The sequence below is a fragment of the Myotis daubentonii genome, chromosome X (genome assembly GCF_963259705.1).
Source record: "Myotis daubentonii chromosome X, mMyoDau2.1, whole genome shotgun sequence".
Classification (NCBI taxonomy): domain Eukaryota; kingdom Metazoa; phylum Chordata; class Mammalia; order Chiroptera; family Vespertilionidae; genus Myotis; species Myotis daubentonii.
Genome location: NC_081861.1, coordinates 88,865,437 through 88,887,096, shown reverse-complemented (window position 1 = coordinate 88,887,096; position 21,660 = coordinate 88,865,437). Strand labels below are relative to the sequence as shown.

The 21,660-nt window shown below is 39.8% G+C and overlaps 1 protein-coding gene across 3 annotated transcripts in view; it reads left to right on the top strand.

Annotated features, from left to right (window-relative positions):
- The window catches only part of OGT (O-linked N-acetylglucosamine (GlcNAc) transferase), a 50,406-nt gene that overhangs the window by 9,773 nt on the left and 18,973 nt on the right, over positions 1 to 21,660 (top strand). For all 3 annotated transcript variants that reach the window (XM_059679423.1, XM_059679422.1, XM_059679424.1), the window contains exons 4-19: positions 1,781 to 1,849; positions 5,092 to 5,208; positions 7,691 to 7,770; positions 8,299 to 8,494; positions 8,746 to 8,886; positions 9,470 to 9,570; positions 9,716 to 9,869; positions 9,957 to 10,058; positions 10,252 to 10,431; positions 11,428 to 11,586; positions 13,733 to 13,822; positions 18,357 to 18,482; positions 18,871 to 19,041; positions 19,156 to 19,272; positions 19,372 to 19,542; positions 21,258 to 21,410. In XM_059679423.1, coding sequence (XP_059535406.1) covers positions 1,781 to 1,849; positions 5,092 to 5,208; positions 7,691 to 7,770; positions 8,299 to 8,494; positions 8,746 to 8,886; positions 9,470 to 9,570; positions 9,716 to 9,869; positions 9,957 to 10,058; positions 10,252 to 10,431; positions 11,428 to 11,586; positions 13,733 to 13,822; positions 18,357 to 18,482; positions 18,871 to 19,041; positions 19,156 to 19,272; positions 19,372 to 19,542; positions 21,258 to 21,410 — 2,127 coding nt within the window. The remainder of the gene's footprint in view (positions 1 to 1,780; positions 1,850 to 5,091; positions 5,209 to 7,690; positions 7,771 to 8,298; positions 8,495 to 8,745; positions 8,887 to 9,469; positions 9,571 to 9,715; positions 9,870 to 9,956; positions 10,059 to 10,251; positions 10,432 to 11,427; positions 11,587 to 13,732; positions 13,823 to 18,356; positions 18,483 to 18,870; positions 19,042 to 19,155; positions 19,273 to 19,371; positions 19,543 to 21,257; positions 21,411 to 21,660) is intronic.

Sequence of the window (21,660 nt, the reverse complement as noted above, 5' to 3'; positions counted from 1 at the left end):
AAAAACATATCCTTGGGTGAGAATTAAAAAAAGTGCTTAAACTCATTAGGGGAGGATAAATCTGTAATAAGATCAATGATATGTATAAATGTTTTGAGAATTAGTATCAGCCTTTTGTGCTTGAGGTCACTGGAGACAATTCTCTCCCCAAACACCAATCATTGCTTGATGGGCAGATAGATGGGTAGATCAGGGGACTGACCCAGTATGGCCAACCATAAGGGTGTTCTGTAGCAAGCTGTTCTTTGCTGGCTGATTTTTGGTTCACCTGATGGATGATGATAAACAATCACAAAAGCTGTTTATCAGTAAAATTAATCACCTGATTAAAATACATTTGCATATAGAATGATATATGTGATGATACTTTAACACAGTTGACAAAATTTCACTTTCTAGGATTTAATTTAAGGCTCTTCCACCCGTGGAACAGTTTGGAATGATAAACTTACTCCCCATTGCTAGTGTCTCTGCTTGTTGATGGATAGATTTGATTGACAAAGACAAACAAGGATATACAGAAATTTAAACTCACTGTTCTGATGTTTCTTTTCATATTAATGAATGGACTGGTGAGTCAATATGACTAACAACACAATTATGCTGCTAATAAAAAGCAGAGTCAACTGCTTTTCATTTATTCATCCATTGAACTCTAAATGGCACTTAATACTAATGAGTAATCTAGTGGCAGGTGCCAGGATTGAAGCTTTGATTGGGTGGTAATCCTTTTTTCTAATGGTGAAATGAAGGCAGGGTTTCCAAATATGCCTGACAGCATAGGGGTAGGTTAGCTGATAGCTAATCATGGCTAAATACTCTTTTTTACTATGGAAAATTTTTGGTCTTTAATATGTAGGAGTGATTCATTATAACTGTGAATAAAATAGTTGAGCAAACATTTGATTTAAAAGTGTTTTTATTGATTTCAGAGAGAGGAAGGGAGAAGGGGAGAGAGAGAGAGAATCGGCTGCCTCCTGCTCCTCCCTACTGGGGATCGCGCCTGTAGCCCAGGCATGTACATGTGCTCTGACTGGGAATCAAACCATAACCTCCTGGTTTATAGGTCAACACTCAACCACTGAGCCACAGGGACCAGACTGATTTTCTTTTTAACATGATTGATATTTGGGGAGAGGAGAAGCTGTAGTAAGGCCCATAGTCTTTTATCTGAAACTGTTGGGATCAAATGCATTTCAAAATTCAGAATTTTTAGGATTTTATTTTTTTTAAATATATTTTATTGATTTTTTTTTTACAGAGAAGAAGGGAGAGGGACAGAGAGTTAGAAACATCTATGAGAGAGAAACATTGATCAGCTGCCTCCTGCACACTTCCTACTGGGGATGTGCCCGCAACCAAGGTACATGCCCTTGACCAGAATCGAACCTGGGAGGGACCCTTGAGTCCGAAGGCCGACGCTCTATCCACTGAGCCAAACCAGTCAGGGCAGAAAGATAATATCATACATGAAACTCCTAGGTGGGTCTGGAATAGCACCTTCTAGTAAAACACATATTTCTGCAGCAAAAGATATGAGTATTCACACTTAAGTGGGATCAATAAATTCTGTAAATTGTGCCAGTTTTGGTCAGGCTTAATCATCAAATGAGTTTTGGAACTTTTTGGAATTTGAAATTGAGGATGAGGGATTGTGGTTCTGTACTTACATTTGTCAGCTTTAGTTGACAATAAATTGGAAGCTAGATGCATAAAAGTTATTTCAAGATATTTTTTAGTTGAGAAAGAGTATAATTAATGACTATCTCTGGGTTTCTAGGATTTGTACTGTGTTCGCAGTGACCTGGGGAACCTGCTCAAAGCCCTGGGTCGCTTGGAAGAAGCCAAGGTAGGTGTTTGATAGAGCACATTTAAACATCAGTGTTATGAAAACTTGTACTTTTTGCCAAGTCTTCAACTCTTCATTGAGCTGTCTTCACAAAACAGTCCTAAGAAACTGAGGAAAACTGACGGCATGAATCGCCTCAGACTAGAGCAGGGCCAGGCTTTGGCATATCTGTTCTAAATCTGGGGGTAAAGCAAGAACCTGAACATCTTGGAGCCTTTCTGCTGAGCTAGATCATCTTTATAACAATGGGCTCCGACATGATCTTTTGTGGGAATAAATAACATTCCTTCAAATCTGAGGCTTGCCTGCTGGTGACAAGCAGAGCGCCTGTGATTTGGCTCAAGACTCCTTATGATGCAGGTGCCATTGAAAATGCTGCTCTTCTAAGTCCTTTGTGGCTTGTAAGTGGAGAAGAACTTCATCCAAATGTTACCCTGTAATACTGGCATTTAAATTCTTATTTAACCTTCCTCCCTTCATCTTCCTCACCCTTTTTACAGTGGAAGAAAGGCTGTTAAAATGATTGCAAATTAATAATTGGAACATCCTGCCCCTTCTTGTCCCCACTCCTTCCTTCAAGTTCCTTTTCCCTCTTTTCCAATCCTAGTTGTCTACTTTTTTTTCCTTCTTTACTTCCTTCTTTTATTCCTCCCTACCCCACCTCCTTAAAAAAAAAAAGTCAGGACAAAGCTGGTTTGTTTGGGAAATGGACTGATCGAAAGAAAACTTGCCGAAGTGGAAAGGTGGCTTTTAGCATTCTGTGTTACCAAATAATGAATTTGAACACCAGGTTGGGTTATTAAAGCATTTGGTATAATTTTAAATTAAATTTATAAATGAAATTGTCTTGTTACAAGCCACCTTACGCAACCGCGCTGCAGGGGTGAGGAGTGGGGAGAAACCAGAATGCTTCTGAAACTCCCACCTGTTGCTCTGAGCCCCACGCGCATGCTAATGCGTGGAGTGTATGCGCAGCGTAGCTGTCTGTTTGCCTGCTTTATCCAGGGAGGGAGAAGGCTTTTTAGTATCATCTCATGTTCAAAGGCACTAGTTTTAAGTGCATAGTTCATAAATTCTGCTGACACTTTGGATTAACCTTATGTTGGTTTCCAGCTAATGAATTGTAATTGATTTTAATCTTAGCTGATAAATCCAATTGGTAATTTATAGAACAAATATTTGATAAGCTCCTATTAATTGTCACCCCACCAAGCGGACAGCTAACATGAATTGCACTTCACTGCAGCTTTAGAGATCGGTTTAGGCTGAGACATTGCGCCTGCCTTAGGTTGCTGACTTCTTTATTTCAGAGCTCTGGAGACACCTAGTTTGAAAAATGTTATTCTGTTTTTGTGAGAACTAGTGAACAAGAAAATACTCTTGAGTGAAATGCAATGTATTTCTTTTGTAATCAGTGCATTTGAAAATTCAAGCCAGCATATTCCTAGTAGATGGAAGCAAATTGAAGTTGTCTTTGTAGAAAATGAAGAGCCTTTCTTCCAGTAAAAATCCCTGCTGTATGCAGTAGCCCTAATTAACCCTCTCCCTTCTGCATGTTTCCCATGTTACAGACTTGAGACTGTCCTCATTCCCATATGTAATAGACATCCAAAGAATTTCAATTGCTTTGTTGAACTTTTACTAATGATCTTGTTTTTATTTTCTCTCTTGTTTTTGGTTTTTCACCATTGATATTGTATTTAGAAGGTTTCAGGTGGGTGAAACCTCCTATTCCATGCGTAAGGTGCCTCGCTGAAGGGAGCTCGAGGCCTGGATCTAGGGCAGACACACACCTCCTCCTCTTCCAGCAAGGAACGCACCGAAAAGTCACATGATGAGAAATATGGTAACGGGTTTGTAACTGCCACAGCAAAACAATTTGCCTCCATGCCTGAATCTTCTGTCTTGTGGCTTCAGAAACAGCTTAAAATAATTTTATTTACAAGCAAGTTATGTAAGAGAATGTTTTAAATTATAGCCACAATTCTGTCAAAGATAAGTAAAAGTTAATTGATATTAAAAATTATTAGATAATTTACTAGTAAAAGCTTCTAACTCTTCTTGTTGTTCATTTTTTTCCTTTTTTCTTCTTTGTTTGGATTGCAGCATTCTGCTCTTCTGATGATGCGCTGTGACCCTGCAGTAGCGCAAAGGCTGCGCAGCGTTAATGCGCAATGCGTGCAAATGAGCCCCTGTGAACGGTTGACTAGATGAGTAATCTGATTGACTGGCTCCCTCAGTCCTATTCTGTAGCCTTTTTGGATAAAATTGGGTTTTAACATACTTCAAGTCCCAACTAATCTCATTAAACAAATATTCTCTATGGGCCTGTCTAGTAGATTAATGGATCTGGTTGGCCGTTTGCTGCGTCTAGGGGTGTTCTATGTAGCGCAGCAGTTCGCAGCGATTGCGCAGTGCGATGCTGTTAGGTTGCGCAAGCGACGTTTGCGCTCGCATTACAGGGACCTCAACCTAGGTGCAATCCTGTCATATGAGGTTTCAGCTTCAGTCCCTCTTGGGAGATAGGGACATTGCAAGGATGTAACTTATACCCTGGGTTTATATCTAACTTGGCAGAAAAACATTTTTCTCCCCATAGCATAGTTTTGATGTTATTGTTTAGAGCAGCATTTCCCAAAATGTGTTTTATAGTATACTAATAAAATAAAATGCCGAATGAAAGAAAAGATCTAGGATCAGCTGAGATCAGGAAACCCTGTGTATACTATTAAAGGCTTAGGGAAGTCCTGTAGTAAAGAAACCTGTCTTTCTAATTGATTGGATCATGAAATACTTTTTTCCATTGAAACCTATTAACACCTCAGAGAACACACTTTGGGAAACAGGTGGGGTCAGGGGGCTTGGCCTTAATTAAATGTGCCCTCTAGATATCACTTGAAAAGTCCTTAGGTGCTCAGATAAGAGAAGTCTAGCATAGATTCTTAAGGCAGCTGACTTCCCAGATAAGTCCCAGTGTAAGGGCTGGTCATTGGTTGGCAGAACTGAACATGGTGGTTTGCACTTGGGTTCTGGTGGCGCAGGCGCAGGAGCAGCCAGCTGTGGCAGCGCATTAGTTTTGGCGCAAGCGAGCCTATGCTGCAGGGTCACTTTTGGCTGGTCAGAGAAGGAATAATGATATCACCTTCTTCCCTCCCCCCCCAATCTTTTTTTTCCCTGTACAAATTTTCCCCTTTTCCTTTACCTCCTTCCCCTCCCATCTTCTTTCATTAACCCCTCCTAAGGCATGTTATTTGAAAGCAATTGAGACGCAACCGAACTTTGCAGTAGCTTGGAGTAATCTTGGCTGTGTTTTCAATGCACAAGGGGAAATTTGGCTTGCAATTCATCACTTTGAAAAGGTTAGTCATTAAATTAATAATTGGTATTTATGAAGTGCTCATGTGTGCAAGGTGCTTTTAATAGAACTACATAATATGCTTTTACTTAACCAATCACATAGTATCTTTGTTCCCTGACAGTATTATAGCATTTGCTGGGTGGTATGTGATGTGGTAGTTTCCAGTTTTGCATTGAAAATATATTTTTAGTAATAAAAAAAATCCTTAAAAAAATCCAAGCAGCTTTACTGTAAAGAAGCAGGGCTTCTTGGTGAAAAGGCAGATTCCAGATCCAGGGTAAGAAATGTACAAATTAATCTGGAGTGCCTTGTCATACCAGAAAGCAAGGAAGCTTTGATATGTTACTTTGTGTCTAAAAAGACTCAGGAGGCAACTGGAAGAGGCTTCTACTGGCTAAAGATGGGACTTGAGTATCAGTAGGAAAAATAACAAATATATTAAAACTTGTCAGATATGTTTAAATCCATGAATTCATAATTCTCAAAAGAAATTCATTGATCACCTTTGGAAGATAAGGAGCAACTTATTTCGAAAACTGGTTGAAAAGGGAAGAATAAAACATGTCCTTCCTCCATTGTGTGAACTGGACCTCAGGGTAACCCAGTAGTTGATATGGGAAAGTTTCTCTTTATAGAAATATTCCAGCTAATTAGTTTAGAAGGAATGATAGAATCAGAGTATCACCATTAATAGATTTAGGAGTATATCAATGGCATAAAAGAGACAAACAGTCAGAGATTGTGTACCTTGTGATGGAAGTAAATAATTGCACTAGGGAAGTAGCCTTGCAAAACGAGGAAAGAACCCAAATCTGATTAAGCTTGTAGTTTTAACTACCAATTTATAGGAAATACATGGGACAGAGAAACATGTTAAAGGACATTGTAGGGATGCAATCAGCAAAATCCAGTCCATGAGAACTGTATAGGACAGTGATCTGATTTCTTGAACCAATTACAGGAGTAAAAATGGATAGTTAAATTAAACCTTTAATTTTAAAGATTAAAAGAACCTGACAAAGTCATGTTGACAAATTAGATGGGTTTTATTTGGATCCTGAATCAAAACTGATAAGGAATTGTGCCAATGAATCGATACTTGATATTAAGGAATTACTGTCAGTTTTGTAGGTGAGATATTGGTATTACAGTTATGTTGGGAGGAAAAAGTATTCCATTTAGTCCCTAAGGTACATTTTGGAATATTTTCAGATGGACTGATATGTCTGGGGTTACCTTCAAAGTGATCTGGGAAGAGTGGGAGGTAGGTTGGAATTTAGACTAAATAAGATTGAACATGATTAGCCATGGCTAGATAGCTCCGTTGTTAGAGCATCATCCTGATACACCAAGGTTGTGGGTTTGATCCCCAGTCAGGGTACATACAAGAAGCAACCAATGAATGCATAAATAGGTGGAACAGCAAATCGATGTTTCTCTCTCCCCCCCCCCTCTAAAATCAATTTAAAAAGAAGATTGGACATGATTAATTGTTGAAGCTGGATAATGGAGACCTGGAAGTTTGTTATATTCCTCTGCTTTTGTATATGTTTGAAATTTTTCATAGTAAAAAGTTAAGAGTTCTGGGGGTGGACATCTATCACTAGAGACAATCTAAGTTAAGTGCATCACTTTACTATATAGTTGGCATCTAAGTGAAAAGGAAGTGTTCTTTATGAATCTTTAATGTATTCACAGTTACTTACTACCTTTACTTTTCACTGTTTCAGTTAAGGTTTGCAGTTATTACACCTCTCTTGCTCAGTGATTGCCTACCTTGGTTGCACACCAGGACATCCATATAAAATATATGGATGCCAGGACATATCTTTTATATGGATGTCCTGGCCCTGTCTTCAGAGGGTCTGATTTAACAGGCCTGTGATGAACCAGGCACCTTTTAGGTGAATTCTTATTATACTGCCCAGGTTGCGAATCACTGCTCTAGATATATCTGGCCTATTTTAAGATAACTTCAGAACTATCTGGATGAGACCATTTAATGGTTAGTTTCTTCTTTAAGTAATGTATCTTATTGAGTATACAACTCTAATTACATAGCTTGCCTAAGGTCTTATTGAGTATATAATTGCAGTTACTGAGATACATATATTCTTTTTCAGTTAGAGTTCGCTGCTTCTTCCTGTCATTATATAAGATTTAGGCTGATTAATCATTAATAAAATAGGGCCAACCATTAGAAGTATTCAGAAAAATGAAATTGGAGTAGTCCCAATTGAAAAAACTTCCCTTCAGGATATACATTTTTTTATAGTACATGAGAAGTTATTTGATAACATTGAGATTTGTGAATAGGGAATAATGAGTAGGCACTAAAATAATTGGGTTTTAAAAATAAATAAGATTTAATGCAATAGAAAATATAATTAGAGCTCTCAAATGTTCTCAATAAAAATTCTTAATTGGGAAGTGAATCTGAAATCCTAACTTGCGCTAAGTAACTACTGTCTTGTAACTTTCAGGCTGTCACCCTCGATCCCAATTTTCTGGATGCTTATATCAATTTAGGAAATGTCTTGAAAGAGGCACGGATTTTTGACAGGTGAGAGTATGTTCTATTTGATAATTTTCTTGAGAGCTTAGACTGAAATTATGACAGGGGTCTATTGAAATACATTTTCCTTTTCTAGTATGCTGCTTTTCCCTGATCAGGTCTGCTGGTTACCTTTCATTTATAGGTATTGTTGCCTGACTTCATTGTTGGCTTTCCACAGAGCCTTTATCCTCACTTTGGAGTTCAGTTGAAATTTTATTGTAAAAATATTGAAATGGTTATCTTTTAGACTAACTTAGTCCATTGATCTGATTCAGAAAGCTAAGTAAATCCTGACTTTTTTGGTTGTTGTCAAAGGAAAGTCTATTTCTTAGGTGGGAATAGAAAACTTTTCCGTGTAGAAATATATTTTATAAAGGTGCAATTTTGATTTGAGGTTAACTATAGTATAGCATGAATTAATTGTAACTAATTACAATTAATTGATATACTTATGTATAGATAGCATGAATTAATTGTAACAAAGCATCCATTAAAAGTTAGTCGCATTTTGTGTGTGTGTGTTTTTATTTACAGAGCTGTGGCAGCTTACCTTCGTGCTCTAAGCTTGAGTCCAAATCATGCAGTGGTGCACGGCAACCTGGCTTGTGTATACTATGAGCAAGGCCTAATAGATCTGGCAATAGACACCTACAGGCGAGCTATTGAACTGCAACCACATTTCCCTGATGCTTACTGCAACCTAGCCAATGCTCTCAAAGAGAAGGGCAGTGTAAGGATTTTTATTCAGTCTATTTCTTTGTTATGTGGGATGATTAAAAAAGTCTTTTTTGTACATATTGTATTAAGTATTGTGGTGATAAATTGTTTTCCTTCAGAGTTTTGGTTGAGAGGAAGAAGAACAAAAATATTTTCTGGAATCTTACCAGCCATTAGGCTTAACCAAGCAATTATTAGAATAATATCATTGGTAGTTCTATGATTTGTCTGTATGGGTTTTGAATAGTTTGCTTTGTTTTCTAGGTTGCTGAAGCAGAAGATTGTTATAATACAGCTCTCCGGCTATGTCCCACCCATGCAGACTCACTGAATAACTTAGCCAATATCAAACGAGAACAGGGAAATATCGAAGAGGCAGTTCGCTTGTATCGTAAAGCATTAGAAGTATGTTGAGGATGGTGTGGCTGGGTATTTTGTCAGTGTGATAGTAGAAGGAGGGCTGTTAAGTTTGCCATGTTAACTACCTCTTTTGTAAAATAGTGGTTGAATCATTCATTGAACCGGTAATTGAAAATCTAAGGTATGAGTGAGGTCCTGTGTGACATTTAAAAATTCCCTACATTGAGTTTCTTTTATGGGTAGATGAGATCTGCATAGAAAAATAGAAGAGTAAGCTACGTTACAAGGGATGTTACCACTTAAGTATATAATATCAGTGCCTGATGGCTGTAATGGTGGTTAGTAAGTGTGGTAAGAGTTTGGAGCTGAGAGATTTTAGAGGAGAGAGATGCTGGAGTGATCATCATAAACTAAGATGAAGAAAGGTCTATCTCATTATGTTTTGAAACAAGGAGAGGTATAAAATAAAGGAAGAGGTAGAATTTGAGCTCCTTGGCTTTGGAGTATGACTAGGCTTGGAGAAACTGGAGAGAAGTGCAGGGATATAGACTTGAACAAAGTTCCTGTGGTAAGTCATCACTGTTGTTTTAGCAGGTTTTTGAAACTCAATTTTCTTGATTCTTTATAGGTCTTCCCAGAGTTTGCTGCTGCCCATTCAAATTTAGCAAGTGTACTGCAGCAGCAGGGAAAACTGCAGGAAGCTCTGATGCATTATAAGGAGGCTATTCGGTAAGATGCTCACAGCCTTTGTTTTTCTTTCTTTTAAACTTAAATATTTGGCATTTGGCATGTGCTACAATGATAACAGATTAAATTCACATTACAGGGGGTTAAAGGTGTTTGTACCTGATAAAACCTGTGTTCTCTTCTTTAGAATCAGTCCTACCTTTGCTGATGCCTACTCTAACATGGGAAACACCCTAAAGGAGATGCAGGATGTCCAGGGAGCCTTGCAGTGTTACACCCGTGCCATTCAGATTAACCCTGCATTTGCAGATGCCCACAGCAATCTGGCTTCCATTCACAAGGTACTCCTGTTTATCGTAATATGTACATCTTAGCATGTAATGTTTGATTTTAGGACAAAATTTAGCCATTTCACTATTTATTTCCAGGATTCGGGAAATATTCCAGAAGCTATAGCTTCTTACCGCACTGCTCTGAAACTTAAACCTGATTTTCCTGATGCTTATTGCAACTTGGCTCATTGCCTGCAGGTAAAGAATAACAAGCCAATAATTGGCTTTCCATGTTGTAATCACTTTTGTATTGTTATGTACCATATTAATCAAAGCCTGCCTGGAGACAGTGTTTTTTTAAATGGTTATTTGACATTAGGCCAAAGACATATAAAATGTTAAATCTTGGAAAAGGGTTTTCTGTATAACTTATTTTTTTTGCCTCCTCTAGATTGTCTGTGATTGGACAGATTATGATGAACGAATGAAGAAGTTGGTCAGCATTGTGGCTGACCAGTTAGAGAAGAATAGGTTGCCTTCTGTACATCCTCATCATAGTATGCTATATCCTCTTTCTCATGGCTTTAGGAAGGCCATTGCTGAGAGGCATGGGAACCTCTGCTTGGATAAGGTGCGCCTCTTTTGTTTTAATTTTTTTGTTGTAAAATACATACAGAAACTACATCAATCACACGTGTTGCTTGGTGAGTTACTGTAAGGTGAACACTACCCAAGTTGAGAAATGAAACTTTGTCAGCCACCTCAGAAGCCCCTTCTATTGTGTCCTGTTTCAGTTAGAACCCAGCCCATCCCACAAGGTGGAATTCTTAAATGAAATACTTACAATAAATTGTTGGTGTTTTCCTTTAATTTGAAAACCGTAATGTTCATTAGATTCCACATATAAGTGAAATCACATCGTATTTGTCATTTTCTGACTGGTTTATTTCACTTAGCATGATATTCTCGAAGTCCATCCAATGAACAAAATAAACAAGCAAAATAGAAACAGGCTCATAGATACAGAGAACAGACTGACAGGTGTCAGAGGGGGTGGAGATGCGGGGGATGGGTGACAGAAGGAGACTTTACTTTGGGTGGTGAATACACAATACAATATAAACTTGATGTATTATAGAATTGTACACCTGAAACCTATATAAATTTATTAAATGTCACCCAAATATTTCAGTAATAAAAGGAAAAGCCATAATGTTTAATCAAATGTTGATATTTTATACTCACTTTTGAGAATTAGAACACTACATACTTGATCAAAGGTGAGAATTTGCTTGGCAGAATATATTGGACTGCAAAATATAATTCTACTTGTTTTTTTAAAATGCTTCCCTACACAATTTTCTAAAATGCAGGGTTTGTCATGCTCTGTCTATACTGCCTCCTTCCTACAAATTTTAGATTTGCTCAGGCTGTTTCTGAGGGAACAGGTGAAAGTATGAAGCATATTATATAAACTACTAAGATTGCATTGAACTGGCTATATGAATTAAATGAAGTACTGTGTGTAAACCATTCCTAACAGGAGTGAGGTGCAGATTTGGTGGTGTGTTTTTAAGTCATTTTTTCTAGATGAAAATTTCTAACAAGTATTGGATTCTATTGGTAGATTAATGTCCTTCATAAACCACCATATGAACATCCAAAGGATTTGAAGCTCAGTGATGGTCGACTGCGTGTAGGATATGTGAGTTCTGACTTTGGGAATCATCCTACTTCTCACCTTATGCAGTCGATTCCAGGCATGCACAATCCTGATAAATTTGAGGTAAGATTAGTGTTTCCCTAGAGTCACTATCTATATATCCTATCTAATAAAAGAGAAACATGGTAATTGGAGTACGACCGCTACCCTTCCCATTGGCTAATCAGGGAGATATGCAAATTAACTGCCAGACAAGATGGCGGCCGGCAGCAAGGCAGCTTGAAACTAACATGAGGCTTGCTTGCTTCAGTGACGGAGGACTCCAACGTTCCCCGCCTGCCGCCGCTGCAGGCCTCTATAACAAATACAGATGCTAAACAAAACCCCAGAAACCAGCTTTCAGCTAGCTGGGATCTCAGACCTGGAGTTGATACAGAGTTTCGATTGTAGAACCTAAACAAACCAGATACCTGCTTTCAGGAGCGGAGGCCTAAGAGCTGGAGCCTCAGAGCTAAAGCTGGCTCAGAATAAAAAAAGAAAAAAGAAAAAAGGAGCAGTTGGGAGCTTCAGTCCCAGCCTGAAAACAGCCCTCAGCCCCTCACCCAGACTGGCCAGGCACCCCAGTGGGGACCCCCACCCTGAAGGGTGTGTGACCAGCTGCAAACAGCCATCATCCCCTCATCCAGGCTGGCCAGGCACCCCAGTGGGGACCCCCACCCTGATCCAGGACACCCTTCAGGGCAAATCAGCCAGCCCCACCCATGCACCAGGCCTCTATTCTATAAAGTAAAAGGGTAATATGCCTCCCAGCACTGGGATCAGCGGAGCTGAGGCCTCCTGGCACCGGGATCAGTGTGACAGGGCAGCGCCCAAACCCCCTGATCGCCCTGCGGCTCTGTGTGTGACAGAGGGCAGGGCCACAACCTCCCTATCAGCCCTGCTCTGTTCATGACAGGTGAAGGTGCCCCAACCCCCTAATCGGCCCTGCTCTGTGCCTGATAGGGGGGAGCTCCCCAAACCCCTGATCACCCTGCAGCTCTGTGTGTGACAGGGTGCGGCGCCCAATCCCCTTACCCCACGGACCCTGCTCTGTGTGTGACAGGGTGCGGCGCCCCAACCCCCTCACCCCACGGGCCCTGCTCTGTGTGTGATGGGGTAGAGCCATAACCTCCCCATCGGCCCTGCCCTGAGTGTGACAGTGGCGGCGCCCCAACCCACTGATTGGCCCTGCTCTGTGGGTGATAGAGGGCGGCGCCCCAACCCCTTGATCCGCCCTGCTCTGTGCGTGACAGGGGGTGGTGCCCCAACTCCCCTATCGGCCCTACTCTGTGAGTGACAGGGGGGAGCTCCTCAACCCCGTGATGGGCCCTGCTCTGTGCATGACAGGGGGGAGCTCCCCAACCCCCTGATCGGCCCTTCTCTGTGCGTGACAGGGGGCAGCGCCCCAACCCCCTGATTGGCCCTGCTCTGTGCGTGACAGGGGGTGGCGCCGCAACCTCCCCATCGACTCTGCCTTGAGTGTGACAGGGGGCGGTGCCCCAACCCCCCAATCGGCCCTACCCTGAGCATGACTGAGGGTGGCATCGCAACCTCCCAATCAGCCCTGCTCTGTGCATGACAGGGGGTGGTGCCCCAACTCCCCAATCGGCCCTGCTCTGAGCCCAACCAGGGGCTGCACCTAGGGATTGGGCCTGCCCTCTGCCACCCGGGAGCAGGCCTAAGCCAGCAGGTCGTTATCTCCCGAGGGGTCCCAGACTGCGACAGGCCGGGCTGAGGGATCCCCCCCCCCCAGTGCACAAATTTTTGTGCACCGGGCCTCTAGTATATATATATAAGTCCAGCGCCCAAACGGCAGAGCGACCAGAACGACTGGTCAACCAGTCGCTATGACATGCACTGACCACCAGGGGGCAGGTGCTCAATGCAGGAGCTACCCCTAGTGGTCAGTGTGCTTCCACAGCAGGAGCAGCTGCTCGGCTGACCAGGATGAGCGGCGCTTCCACAGTGGGAGCAGCCACTTAGAGGGTGAGTCCACAGCCGCTCAGATGACTGAGATGAACTGAGTGGCGCTCCCACAGTGGGCCGATCCCCGCATGCCATACCCCCACCAGTGCTGAATCCGTGCACTGGGCCTCTAGTTTGTTGGTAAAATAAACGAAACAAACCCCACAGTGGTGGCTTTATTGTTACCATTAGATGTTAATCCCAGTGTTTTTTTGGAAAGATTAGAGACAAAGTTATTAAATATGCTGTGGTGCTGTCTTTTCAGGTATTCTGTTATGCCCTGAGCCCTGATGATGGCACAAACTTCCGAGTGAAGGTGATGGCAGAAGCCAATCACTTCATTGACCTTTCTCAGGTAGGTGAAATGCTTACACTTCTTTTTGTCTTGAGCAAATAGTGAATAAAACTATTCTCATATAGCTTGTATTTTTCATGACAAGTATTTAACCTCAGGTACTACCTATGGGCAATTGCTTTGATCTTATTTCCTTAATCTTATTTCCTTATAATCAGCATGGATTTTGCTGAGGCTGCAAATGAACTGGAAATGTAGCATGTTTGTGCTTGGACATAAAACTTTTCTGGGGATTCAGTCAGCACTTGTGACAGTAGATACTTAATATTAATTGAATGAATTGAACAAAATGGTGACTTGTTAGAAGAATAAATAGATCATTTTAAAAATGGTTCCTTTGGCCTTGGCCAGTGTGTTTAGTGGTTAGAGCGTCAGTCCTCACACCAAAGGATCACAGATTCAATTCCCAGACAAGGGCAAGTACCTGGGTTGCAGGTTAGACTTCTGGGCCCCCCAAGGTCGGAATCATATGGGAAGCAACTCTCACATTGTTGTTTCTTCTCTTTTTCTCTGTTCCACTTCCCCCGCCCTTCTCCTCTCTAAAATCAATGGAAAAAATATCCTCATCCTCAGGTGAGGATTAACAACAACAAAAAAAGATTGAAGCCTGTGGGGGAATTAATTTACTAAGGGTATAGACAAGAGTTATTTTTTATAGACTTTATTGACCACTTTGGTGACTAATAGTGATACCCAATATATAGTATATGTAGTCATTTGAATATGAGTCTTTGAAGTCTTAGCAGGAGGGTTGTGAGACTTGTCATTTAATACTTAATATTTACCAACATCTTTTGCAAGATAGCTGTTGTTTTTAAAGTATATCTTGATGAAGAGTTGGACTATGTGACTGAGAATCATACTGCCCTCCACCTTTGAGGTCTAAAGAGACTCACTGCTTATTGACTGAAGTCTAAACTCTTCAGTGTGGCCTTCACAACTTGGTTTGCCAATAGTTTTCACCCACCATTCACCCTTATGTATACCTATACCAGTGGTTGGCAAACTGCGGCTCGCGAGCCACATGTGGCTCTTTTGCCCCTTGAGTGTGGCTCTTCCACAAAATACCGACTTCTGCGCATGGGCCACGAAGTTTCAATCACACTGTACATGTGCGCCCGCATGTGGTATTTTGTGGAAGAGCCACACTCAAGGGGCCAAAGAGCCGCATGTGGCTCGCGAGCCGCAGTTTGCCGACCACTGGCCTAGTGTAATCAATACGATTGCTTCATGGTAGCTTAGCCTATATACTCATAAATGAATAGTTATAAAATTTTTGTGGCATGCAGTATTACAGTCATATTCAAATCAGTATTGGAAACATTGTTACATTATTTAAAAAACCACTTACCTTAATTATAGGCTGATAGGCATATGGTAATGTAATTCTTTGAAAGCAAAGTTATAAAGCAGTAAGTAAACAAATCCATTTTCAATTTAATACTAAATATCACTCACCTTATGCCTATTTATGGATAAACTATCCACTTCCATACAAATCTTGCACACCATATTCTATGTTGATGAATATGTAGGCAATAATGACACAAAAGTATCTTATGCAATTCTTGTCATTATTAACTGTACAGCAAGATAATTTACTATTCATTAAGTAGAAGTGGAACCATAAAGGCCTTCATCCTCATATTCACATTGAGTAGGCACTGGTGGAGGAGGAACGGGATGGGTTGGTTTCGCTGTCTCCAGTGGTAGAGGTAGAAGGGGTGGTAGGAGAGGCAGGCATACTTGTAATTTTTCAGAAATACATTTGTAATTTCTGTCTGCAGTTTTGCTTTTTCATTTCGCTAAAAATGTTTTACAGGGTACCCAACCCTTCCACTGTTTGCTTTAGTTTTAGTGCCCGTATCATAAAAGGCATCATGTTGTAAAAGAAGTCAAAAGCAGTCTTGAATAATTAGAACCTAGATTGCCTGATGTCAGTTTGTTTTCTGGCACTGGTTTGGAAGCACTCATCTCTATCAGGTCATCTTTTGTTAATTCTTCTGGTTTGGTGCCTATTAGCTGTTTAATTTCTCTAATATCCATATCTTGAAATCTTTCAGCCCCCCACCCCCATTTTTTTGCCATATTCACAGTCTTTCATGATTGCCTTGATTGGCTCTGTCATGAATCCTGTGAAATCATGCACAACATCTGGACACAGTTTTCTCCAGCAGGAATTTATTGTTTCAGGCTTGATGGCTTTTATGGCTTTTTCTGTGACAATGGCATCTTCAGTGGTGTAATCCAGGGGTCCTCAAACTACGGCCCGCGGGCCACATGCAAATACAAATATTGTATTTGTTCCCGTTTTGCTTTTTTACTTCAAAATAAGATATGTGCAGTGTGCATAGGAATTTGTTCATAGTTTTTTTTTTTTTTAAACTATAGTCCGGCCCTCCAACAGTCTGAGGGACAGTGAACTGGCCCCCTGTTTAAAAAGTTTGAGGACCCCTGATGTAATCCTTCCAGACATTCACAATGCTCTCTCAATTGGGGGTCTCTTCCATAGAGTTGACAAATTTTTCCATAGAGTACCATGTTTAATGAGCCTTAAAGGTCTTTATGACTCCCTTATTTAGAAGCTGACTTAGAGACATTGTGTTTGGGGGCAAGTAGTCCATTTTGATGCCTTTGGTGTTGAATTTATGGGGTTCTGGGTGGTCAGGGGCATTGTCCATATCAAAAGAACCTAAAAGGGAGTCCCATACTGGCAAGGTACTTAGGATTCTCATAGTTCAGGTCTTCTTGTAAAAGCAAAAGACTGATAGCTGGTGTTTATCTTTTCCCTTCAGGGCTGGGGGTAAAGAGGTGGGGATGGCTGGGAGGGTAGCAGCTTTGTAGATAAGGGCATTCCTGACCATACACAAAACTGCATTTGCACAAAACAGAGTTAGCCTATCCCTTCCTGCTTTTTAAATTCTGGTGCTCGCTTCTCTTCCTTACTAATAAATGTCTTTTGTGGCACCCTCCCTCCCCCCGAAATAGGGTACCTTCACCTGCATTATAAATCTGTTCAGGCAACGATCTTTTTTCCTCAATGATCTTAATGGCATCTGGGAACTTACCTGCTGCCTCTTGGTTGACAGAAGCTATTTCTTCCATTGTTTCGACAATTTTAAAAATATTTTTATTGATTTCAGAGAGGAAAGGAGAGGGAAAGAGAGATAGAAACATCAATAATGAGAAAGAACCATTGATCAGCTGCCTCTTGCACACCCCACACTGGGGATCGAGCCCTCAACCCAGGCATGTGCCCTGACTGGAAATTGAACTGTGACCCCTGGTTCATAGGTTGACGCTCAATCACTGAGCCACACCGGCCGGGCTGTTTTGATATTTTTAAGCCAAACCTCTTTCTAAAATTATCAAACCATCCTTTGTTAGCATTACTTTCTTCAGCTTTAGACCCTTCACCTTCCTTTTGCTTGAGGTTGTCATACAGTGACTGCTTTTTCTCGAGTCATATAAGTCTATAAGTATGCCTTTCTTACAGCAGTTTGGCACCCACATCAAAGTTGCATTTTCAGTACAAGATAGAAAGATACTTCACAAAAGTGCAAGGTTTTTTTTGAGTCTGCTGGTATAGCTTCAGAGATGCTTCATGAATTTCCTTTTCTTTTTTTTATAATGGTACTTACACTGGATTCATTTATCTTGAACCTACTGCAGTAGACCTCAAATATGGTGGGATATACCAAGCAATTCAACTTTTCCTTGTAGTGTCATGACTTTTCTTTGCTTCTTGGAGCACTTTCAGTATCAGTAGTGGCACTTTCTGTGGGTCCCATGTGTTATTCAAAGTTTATGGCGTTTCACTAAACACCATGAAAAGTATGGGAGAACCGTGAGAGATCACAGTCCATACACTATTTACTGGAGAGATGAACTGCTCGCACAGAGATTAGCAGCATCACATGGCGTTTTAAGCAGATAAAGCAGTTGAGCTCACTGCAGTAGCAACAGGAGGGGGTTAGGAAATTATTATAGTAGTACAGTATGTACCACAGTTAATTTTATGCAGTTATGATGTAATACCACATCTTTGTTTATTTACATTTTTATCAACTGCAAATAGTCATATATGGTCTGTAAGTAATAAAATTTTGATCAATTTTAACTTTTATAATAGATTTTTATACATTTTTATGGTAGTAAATGATGAAATAGAAGTTAGTATCTGTATGTGTTTTATGCATTCACAGTATAACTTTTTTGTGTGTTTTTTTTCAATAGTTCTAGGCTATGTAATTCATCTGAGTATTTTCAAACTGCACAGATCTCCAACAATTTTTACAGTATATTTATTGAAAAAAAAACTGCACTGTTCAAACCTGTATTGTGCAAGAGTTAAATATATTCTGTTTCTATAATGCTTTGGGCCCATTTTAATGGCACTTAACCATATTTTTACCTGCATTAATATGTGTTCTTACTTTTGCATCTAGGAATCTGAATTCTGTTTAATGCCAATAAAACTAATTGAATTAGTCTGAGATTATACCTAATGAGTTCTTTTTTTTTTATTCCATAGATTCCATGCAATGGAAAAGCAGCTGATCGCATCCATCAGGATGGTATACACATCCTTGTAAATATGAATGGTTATACCAAGGGTGCTCGAAATGAACTCTTTGCTCTCCGGCCAGCTCCTATTCAGGTAAAGGAATTAATAATTGCTCACAATGTTTATTGGACTAAAAAGACAGTAATGTGCTTTTTCCCCCTCTGGCTACCTGACATTGGAAACAGTAGAGCAGACATACCTGACTTAAGGGAAAAAAGTATAGTTCTTGAAAGGCACAGGGACAGCGAATTTTGAGTGTAGAACAGAATGCCCACAGTACATGGATACAGAGACATGCATTTCATAGTTGGGTATAAATAGTTCTTTTGTCTTGTAAATTGGAAAAACATTTTAGCACTTATGTTAGTCTAAAATACTATTTGATTGCTTTTGGCTGAGTCAATCCTCCCTGTTTGTTTGTTTTCTTACTTAATTTTGGACCCTTTGGAAGAAGGTTCTTAGTCTATTTTTTCCCCCTTAGGCAATGTGGCTCGGATACCCTGGCACTAGTGGGGCGCTTTTCATGGATTATATCATCACTGATCAGGAAACTTCACCAGCTGAAGTTGCTGAACAGTATTCTGAAAAACTGGCTTATATGCCACATACTTTCTTTATTGGTGATCATGCTAATATGTTTCCTCATCTGAAGGTAGGTAGAAAAACAGTGCTATGGGGAATTGCAAAGAACTGTAGTCATTTATTTTCTTGCTAGTGTCCCTATGCATCCTAAATGACATGTCTGAAACTTTTTTCTTCTGATTAGAAAAAGGCAGTCATCGATTTTAAGTCCAATGGGCACATTTATGACAATCGGATTGTTCTGAATGGCATCGACCTGAAAGCATTCCTTGATAGTTTACCGGATGTGAAAATTGTCAAGGTCAGGACCTGGTCAATATTGTCATTGAAATAAAGTTAGTTATCTGCATTTGGGATCTTTTCCCTAATGATACATTTTGTGCCATTTTTTTTTTTAAAGATGAAATGTCCTGATGTAGGAGATAATGCAGACAGCAGTAATACAGCTCTTAATATGCCAGTTATTCCTATGAATACTATTGCAGAAGCAGTTATTGAAATGATTAACAGAGGACAAATTCAGATAACAATTAATGGATTCAGTATTAGCAACGGACTGGCAACTACCCAGGTGAGAAGAGAATAATAGAGCATAATATGTACCACCAGGTATACATTCACCTCATTGAAATCTCATAACTCTAGCAGGTAAGCATAATTATCCCTGTTTTATAGATGAAGAAATGAATTCAGTGGAAATTGGCATCTTAAATAGGTTTGTTTGATTTTAAAATCACCTGAATTCAGCCAGTAGGTTATACTAGTGAGGGTCTATTGTGTTCATATCTTGTTATTTCCTTCTGTGGCTTTATTCTTAACAATGATGAACTTGGTTCTGTAACTAACTTATCCTTTCCCTAGTTAATTCTTACTCATCTTTAAGACTTTCAGTTCAAAGAGCTCCTCCAAGAATCTGTTCCTGTCTTTATCCTCAGATTTCTTTGGATAAATATCCAGAAGAGGGATTGCTGTGTCATATGGTAGTTCTATTTTTAATTTTTTGAGGAGCCTCCATACTGTTTTCCATAGTGGGTACACAAATTTACAATTCCACCAACAGTGCCTGTGTGTTCCCTTTTCTCTACATCTTCACCAACACTTGTTTATTGATTTATTGATAATAGCCATTCTGGCAGGTGTGAGGTGATCTCTCATTGCAGTTTTAATTTCTATTTCCCTGATCCCACTGTATATTGTAACCTCTGTAATATTTGGATATATCTTTATATCCAGTGTGACACATAATTCCCTGGTTTTGTATTCTCCACTGAATTGAGTACTTGTGTCTTAGCAACAATAATGTAATATGTGCTCAGTAAATATATAATGCATACTTGAAAAAGTGAATATGTAGCTCCGTCACAAGATCATAAGGCAAAGATCTCTGACCTCTTTGGAGTTACAATTTTTACTTGTACATCATTTTATACCAACGGTGTTCAAAATGAACTCTTTGCTCACAGGCCAACTCCTTAATAAGGAGGTAAAGGAATTAATAATAATCGCTCACTGTGTCTATTGGGCTAAAAAGACAGTGTTGTGTTCTTTTTCCCTCTGATTACCTGGTATTGGAAACATTAGAGCAGACATGTTTGACTTAAAGTATAGGTGTTTTTTTTGTTGTTGTTTTTCTTTTTTTGTGTGTTTCATTTTTTCCCCATCACCATTTATCCCTTCTAATCCCTCTTCCATCTCCACCCTCCTTGCAATCACCACACTAAAGTATAGTTGAAATGCACAGTGACAGAATTTTGAGTGTAGAACACAATGCCCATATGTATGAAATGGCCTTACACACAGGAATATGTTACATAACAATGTAAGGCAGTACTCACATGTGGGAATTACAAGGTAAGATTTTAATTGGATATATAGGTACTCAGTAATGGATCAATGTGGGGAGAGGCAGTCTTAGTAAAGAATGTTTGGAGGAATAATTTAAGTTTAGCCTTAAAGGGTGTGTTTCATTTAGAAAAGGACATTTCATTCATGAAGAAAAGAGTAAGCCAAACATGGCTGTTGGATTAATAGGGTTTTGAAAGTAACTTTTTGGACAGAGTGAAAAGCTTTTATAGTGCATCACCCCCCCCCCCCATACACACACACCAAATTAAGATAATGTTATAACTTTTTTCTTTTTAACTTAATATGTCATGAATATTTTATAGGTCAGTGACGTGACTCTTGACGGCGATACCATTTTGCACATTAATTCTTCACTGATTGAAAAAATATCGGACTATGTTGACTTTAAGTATAATCATTGTATTCTTTTTCTTGTTCTAGATCAACAATAAGGCTGCCACTGGAGAAGAGGTTCCCCGTACCATTATTGTAACTACACGTTCTCAATATGGTTTGCCAGAAGATGCCATTGTCTATTGTAACTTCAATCAGTTATATAAAATTGACCCTTCAACTTTGCAAATGTGGGCAAATGTGAGTTTATGTAGACTCGTTATTAATATGTAAAGACTGGGAAAGATTTGGTATACAGGTCATCTTGCTGAGACTGCCTCCCACCTTCATTCATGAGTGGCTGTGCTCATTTCTGCTTTTTTTAAAAAAAATTTTATTTCCAGTTACAGTTGGCATGCAATATTATATTATTTCAGGTGTAAAACATAGTAATTAGACGTTTATATACCTTATAAAGTGATTGCCCCAATAAGTTGAGTACTCATCTATT